General features: G+C 37.6%; 1 protein-coding gene and 2 long non-coding RNA genes across 4 annotated transcripts in view; 1 reads left to right on the plus strand and 2 right to left on the minus strand.

The window, feature by feature from the left end:
• Positions 1-294: 294 nt before the first annotated feature.
• On the minus strand, positions 295-2,540 carry LOC106934854 (uncharacterized). The gene is made up of 2 exons (XR_001421779.1): positions 1,817-2,540; positions 295-1,731 (listed from the first exon to the last, which is right to left on the minus strand). It is a non-coding gene; the product is annotated as an uncharacterized LOC106934854 (long non-coding RNA).
• Positions 2,541-3,856: 1,316 nt separating this feature from the next.
• Positions 3,857-7,076, plus strand: part of LOC106934856 (uncharacterized) — a 19,159-nt gene continuing 15,939 nt past the window's right edge. Inside the window, exon 1 of the long non-coding RNA XR_001421780.1 lies at positions 3,857-3,870. This is a non-coding gene — a long non-coding RNA (uncharacterized LOC106934856). The remainder of the gene's footprint in view (positions 3,871-7,076) is intronic.
• fbxw4 (F-box and WD repeat domain containing 4) overlaps positions 5,648-7,076 on the minus strand; it is a 41,176-nt gene continuing 39,747 nt past the window's right edge. For both annotated transcript variants that reach the window (XM_015015000.1, XM_015014999.1), the window contains 2 exons: positions 5,988-6,129; positions 5,648-5,876 (listed from right to left, as the gene is read on the minus strand). In XM_015015000.1, the coding sequence (XP_014870486.1) occupies positions 5,742-5,876; positions 5,988-6,129 (277 nt within the window). In that variant the 3' untranslated portion in view covers positions 5,648-5,741. The remainder of the gene's footprint in view (positions 5,877-5,987; positions 6,130-7,076) is intronic.

Here is a 7,076-nt window from a genome sequence, read left to right on the forward strand (position 1 = left end):
GAAGAGTGGGGAGGAAATTAAAAATTTTTTTTATTTGGACTTCCAAAAAGGCAAAAAAAAAAAAAAAAAAAAAAAAAAGCTGTAAACACATATGAATGTGGTAGATTTCTAGATATTTTTAATTAGTCATGTCTATAAAATCTGGTTTCTATTTTTTGTTGTCATATCAATATATTTACTATTGAAACGTTCACCCCTGACATACTTTTTTATATTCTGGGTTCTGTGTCTTTGTTTTTCCTTTCCTTGATAACAAAGATGTTATCTAAAAAAAATTATACAAATACCTTTCTTTTTTTGTCATATTTTACTTGATTATAAACAAAACAGTTGAACACAACTGTGTTGAACACAACACAGCTGATGTGGACTGTCAGCTCACTGCCTGGACCGTTGATTACCTCACCAGCAGAGCACAGCATGTGAGGATTCCTGACTGTATGTCCGATCCGGTAGTATGCAGTCAGGCAACAGTTCTCTCCCCTTTCCTTTTCTTTCTCTACACCTCATATTTTAAACATAACTCGGACTACTGCTATGTTCAGAAGTTCTCAGATGATACAGCCATCGATCGTAGGCTATCGATCGGATTGGAATGACCTGAAGTACAAGGAGATCATTGACAACTTTGTTACCTGGTGTGAGCCCAACAACCTTCACATCAACACCACTAAGACAGAGGAGATGGTGATTGACTTTAGCATCAAGTCTGTACAGACATCACCAGCGAACGTCCAGGACTTGAACATTCAGATTGCGGAGGAGTAGAAGTACCTGGGTGTTCACCTTGTCATGGTGACAGTGATTCAGGCGACTTTTGGAGTGTGCAAGAAACTGTTAAAACCCTCTTATGTATTTTCACATTTATTAGTTATCTTTACTTATTTGCATTTACTCCAGTAACTTTTTGGAAAAAGATTAACTTTTAGGAGTAGCTTTACTACACTTTACTTTTTACTTGTACTCGAGTTATGAAGTATCACTGCTTTTTCTTGAGTAAAATTTCTGGATACTCTGCCCACTGTGAGTAACTTCATCAAATAAAGAACAAACAAATTTTACCATAAATGACAGACCTGCTACAGTTTTGTCTAGTTTGTTCTTTGTTATTCTATTGTTATTTTCTATCAGCTGAGCCTGTTGTGCCGCTTGGAAGTCATTTGAAAATACAGTAAACATTAATATAGTAGATATCATTACTAGAAGTATTTTACAATGTTATTATGTATATTTATCTATATATTGCTAACAGTAAAGATTATAAATTAATTTTGTAGGTTTTATAACAAAAAGAAATTTTGGAAAGTGTTTCTCTTGATTGAATTTGTTGTTTTGTAAATGTGTTGTTAATTCCCACTTCTTTTTCAGTTCCCAAAATACCAGGATTTGCACACAATTTTAGGTTTGGGTCTGTCTGAAAATATTGAATCAAATGTTGTGTTTACAGTGAACTCATTACTCGAATAGGCGTTTTACCAAATACCTCTGTCCTTTTACTTGAGTCATTTCTTGCATGGGTACTATGCATCTTTTGGCTGTTCCACCAACCTGTGATATCTGACATATTAAGAAAATGCATAAAACTAAATGCCTGCACAATGATATTCTGTTCAGTAGTTTTAGTTGCTCCTAAGAAAGCTGCAGTGATTCTGATGAATAGGCGCCTTTCACCTGCCTGTCCATCACCTTTGGATGCTTATTATCCACAGAGCTTGGCTGGCCCCTTTGAACCTTACAGACAAGTTTTGGGGAACAAAAGCAAACAAATCACATTGTGACATTTTTCACTGTCTTTCATGACCTCCTATTTAGGCACCTTTTGCCTCTCTGCATTCATGGTCCTCCAAGAAAGTCAATGGTTCCTCACATCCTATCAGGGCAAATCAGGAGGATACATGCTAATCCCCTTAATCTGCCCTTTCTCCTGCGTGCAGCCACAGGGAGAGAGGGACCACAAAGAGTAATCCTGTCAGAGAAACAATAGGATTAAGGGACCAACCTCACAAGTGACAATCAGGTATCCATTGACTGATCTACCAAGCAGGAGCCCTATCTGTAAAGTCCTGGCTGCCCTGTCTTCACTGTGACTTTATTTTTGTTTGGTGGGGTTAAGAGGAATGGCGGGTGTTACAGCAGGAGGGGTATTTCTTTGAGGGACTGCTGGAGGTCTGACAAGTCTGAGGTCTTCTATGCACCAGGGACCAAAGAATGACTGACATGTAGAGGAGTAGGAGCACGGAGGGGGTTTAGTAAAGAAAGGTGGGAAATGTGTGTATGTCTGTCTGTGTGGGCACAGGTGAGGCTGAAACACAGGATAACTTTTAGTTGGCATTTCACAAATTTGAACCTCATAGAAGAATAGCAAGAAAGAAGCTGCTGTTGAAAAAAATCAAAGATGTCTGCTGAATAACCACAAACCACGTAAGGGGAGACGGCAAACATGTGGAAGAGAGTGCTTAGTTTAGATGAGTCCAAAATTAGCATTTTAAGCTAAAACGATGTAGTGGAAAACTAACCCTGCATATCACCTGAAACACACTTTGGAAGGGCTGTGCATAAGACTGACATGACACTGTCATCAACATGACATAACATCTGTTATGAAGTTTTCATAAATGTTTGACTGTTGTCATGCAGTGTCATTCGATAAATAATAAAATTTTTAATGCAAAGTTGACAATTCTAATGGACTTTAAATGCAACTTTCCATTAAAAGTGTCACTATTTACAGAATAATGCAAAGTTGATGCTTGTAATGCTCTTTTAATGCAACTTTGTATTAAAAGTGTCATTATTTACCTCTTCACGACAACAGTCATAAACAGCCATAAAGACTCCTTCATGTTCATAACACGTGGTATGTCATGTTTATGACAGTGCCATGTCAGTCTTATGCACACCCAGTAAAATAAAGTGTTATCAAAACTATTTGTTTTAGAAAATCTGACAGGCCTTCATGTTCATGCTTAGGAAAGAAGAAAGGGTGAAAATGTGAGTCAGATGTTCAAAGATGGCAGACATAAACCAAAAGATTGGCAGCTGGACATGCAGCAAAAAGAAGTTTCTACAAAGTACTGGTTGAGGATGTTGCATACAAACTCTCGTCACAATTTACTAATTTTTACTCTTAAAAATCTTCTACTTTACCGTTCAGCTCTACTGTGAAATACACTGAAGTTCTAGTTTTGTAATGTGACAGAATGTAAAAAAAACGTCAAAGGTTATGAATATTTCTTCTTAATAATATATATTTAGGCAGCAAAATGAAACCAATCCTTCACAGCTGTACCCCACACTTCTAATCTGCCTCACAGTGTCAACATTTGCCCACCAGATGGCTCCATAAGTACCAATATTGTCTCAGTAAGTCTTTCATAAAAATCTAAAATCAGTCCTCAGTTAGGCCAGTCCTGGGTTTAAAGAGGACCATGTTGGTAAAGGATTTATTTATATATATTTGCATGTTAAATGTTCTATTTTTACTCTTTCCCTCCTTTTTTGTTTGACTCAAACATATATAGATATAACCAAAATGCAGTCAATATGTAAGTACAACGGATTGCAATTCACTTTGGCATGACTACTGATATTGCAAAAAAGAAGCAAGGATCAATTTAATGGACTAGCTGGAGCGTTGAAAGGCCAAACAATATGGTCAAGTGAAGCAACACATTTAGTCATCTGAAATCTTTAAAGCCAGATTAAATATTGCTGTAGGAGACGCATTTAAATATCAATTCTCAAAAACGGCTTTATTGTAAGTGGGATTGGACAAATTCATGTTTTAACTGCAAAACCAGATAAGAGGGGTTGTAATTTTATTTATTTGAACACTCTGAAGTATTATCAGATGCTAACAGGAGACATGTTGTGGTAGTGGGTAAGCCGTTTGAAACACAAATAATTCTCGGTAATATCTACGGGCCCTGTGATGGACTGGAGACCCGTCCAGGGTGACCCCGCCTCTTGCCTGTTGAGCGCTGGAGATGGGCACCAGCACCCCTCCCCTGGATGGATCTCGATATTTTCATTTCAGTTGCTAGGTCCTCAGAATTTTTTTGCTTTTTTAGCAACAAATTTCTGTAGAGGCTCAGCTATGTTTGGAGCTGTTGTCACTTGAGGAACCTCATAGAAGAACAGATCACGTTGTTCACGTGATCTGGAACAACAGGTCCAGATGGCTTACTCATAGAGATTTCCCAGAAAATCCCCTGAAATAGAGATTTCAGGGGATTTTCTTCAAAACTTGCACCTATCAATCAGTTTATGGTTAATCACAGGTAAATTGAAAAATACCTCAATGCTCACACAGGCGATAATCTCAGTCCTATTTACCTTTCCTACAGCGTTAGCTCTCTGGTGTTTGGAGGTCTAAAAATTAACAAGAAAATGTACTCGATATGGTTTTTATTGCCTGATTTGTTTTGTGACTCTTTGTAACTTGACACAACCTGAAGTTATTCTGAGTGGCATTAGGACCCTAACCCCCTAACCCTACCCAACGAGTTGCTGTCGTTTCCAAACACTTCCATTTCCTTATAATACAGATGACAGTTGACTGTGGAAATTTCACGACTGGATTTGCTGCACAGGTGGCATCCTATCACGGTTACGCGCTGGAATTCACTGAGCTCCAGAGAGCGAGCTATTCTTTCACAAATGTTTGTAGAAACAGTCTGCATGTCGAGGTTCTTCATTTTATACACCTCTGGCCATGGAAGTGACTGGAACACCTGATTCTGATCATTTGGATAGATGAGCAAAAACTTTTGGCAATATAGTTTATCTGAGATTGAAGTAGCATTGTCCATAACAGGACAGATAAACGCTATAAAAATGACTATAATACCCAGGTATTTGTAGGTAGGATTTGGTATTTTCTTCTAAAATCCTATTTTGTCCAGCTAGACTGACATCTCCTCATTTATATAGAATAAAAAACCTGCACATATAAAAAAAAAGCTATTTTTGAGAGAGCTAAATCGGACGGAGGGTTTGGTTTGCGTTATTTTTTATTCCATTATTGGGCAAATAATATTGTTAACTTAACATACTGTGTGTGATCAATCTGGAAGGGTCAAACAGCATGTTTCCATGGTGATGACATGGGTTTGTCAAGAGGATCACTTGCTCTAATCCCTTCAAAGGCTTCTTCTGGATTGATACTGCCTCTCAAAAGTGTTGGAAAGAAAAGAGCATGCTTTGTTATTTTTTGAAGGAGGCAGATTGTCCACATGATTTTATGTGTTTAGGTTTTGACTCATAGCCTCAAGGTTGTGGATTTGCTCTTTACAAGCAGGTTCCAACAGGTTTTCCTAGCTTTTCCTGTCTGGTTTTTGAGGATCTTTTGGTGTGCTTAACTTTACCAGGCAAGTCCCATTTAAGTGATGCCTTGATCGAGAAGAGGTGGGGCAAGAGACAATAAACTCAGGTGTGATAAACCACAGATATGTTTTACCCGGGGGAGAGAAAATCACTTTTTCACACACGGCCATGTACGTGTGGATTTCTTTCCCCCTCTTCCTTAAGAATAAACACCTTCATTAAAAAAACAGCATTTTTGTTTAGCTGTTTTGTATTTGACTAATATTTAAATTGGTTTCATGATGTTCTGAAAAATAAAATGTCATTTTTAACTTCAAATAACTGAAAAATAAAAAAGAAATATACCTCTTTATTGGTTTTATAAGTGTTAACAGTCTTTGTTTGTGTGCGTATGTGTGTGCGTATGCATGTGTGTGTCATCTGATGTGAGCAGGCTGCTGTCTGAAGTCCAAGGAGTGTAGGGCAGTAGCCACAGCTGCATACAGGTGAGAGCTGCTGAATCTCAGGCAGTATATGGGGCTGCTCAAAGAGTCAGAGCTCAGCTGGAAGAACTGCAAGAAAAAACAAAAATGTTTTGTTAAAGTCTAAGGATGCCTTTAAAGGACAAAGTATTTTCATTCATTTATGTAACAGATTTTCTGACAGGTGCATGAGGATCACACCTGCAAGCATTTGGTTTGACGTTTGTCCCAAATACGGACCACGCCGTAGTATGACGAGCCACTGGCTATCATGTGATTTCCATCTGTCTGGATGCAGTAGAGAGCACTGTCATGAGGCTCCTCCCACTCCATCACACACTTCCTGTTGGAAAAAAAAGGTAGATGTTTTATTACGTGCTGCACTTTCACACACTCATACACATGCTTGTACTTCTACACAAACTGTGTTCTTTGTACTGAGTGTAAACATTTTAGTAACTGCATTTATGACTAACTCAAACATTTTCCATAACCCTATTCTAACCATAACCTTAACTAAAACTTAATTCACACCAAATCTCGAAATCTAACAAACAGAGCACAGTAGAACTGCAAAAAGGTGAGGGTCCTCACTTTCCATGATTGACCTAACTTTGTTGTAAAATATTATGAAAGTGGTCCTTTATATATAGTATATACAAGTATCCACACACAACCACAGACACGTGTTGAGATGATGGCTAATCATTTCTCATTTTTAACAAAAGAGGGATGTAAAAGTCAAAGACTTTGCTTTTGGGATCATTAATAAAAATCCAAATCTAATCCTAATCCTTTCTATTCTGTCATGACGTTTCCTCTTTGCATCAGTATTGTGCTTTAGGTAACAACATCAACAATGACCGTTCAGTGCCTTTTGTCTAGTCACTGTGCTATAGAGGGTCTGGATAACATAACAAGAATGAGGAGCAGCTCTCTGAGATTCTTAGCCTGACCCAGAAGGCTACAGAGCCGTGGACAAGATCCTGCTTTGTTCCGGTACCAAAGTGAGCTCACACTTCACTCCTTAATGACTAGGATGTGGAGGAACTCCTATTGACCAATAGTGGACCCTCTGCAGACACCACCATGTACCTGCTTCAACAAACCCACAGTCATATGGGAGTAGCAAAACAATTTGATACATGCTGCCTTCTGAAATTACATTAATTGGTGATCATTAAAGTTTAAAAAGAATATTAAAAAAAAGATTCTTTAAAAAAAAAAAAAAAATAATATAAAAATATATTATTATAAAAAATAATTTAAATAAATTTATATTAATAATAT

Source organism: Poecilia latipinna, unplaced genomic scaffold (assembly GCF_001443285.1).
Source record: "Poecilia latipinna isolate Pla-1442-1.1 unplaced genomic scaffold, P_latipinna-1.0 Scaffold1873, whole genome shotgun sequence".
NCBI lineage: Eukaryota > Metazoa > Chordata > Actinopteri > Cyprinodontiformes > Poeciliidae > Poecilia > Poecilia latipinna.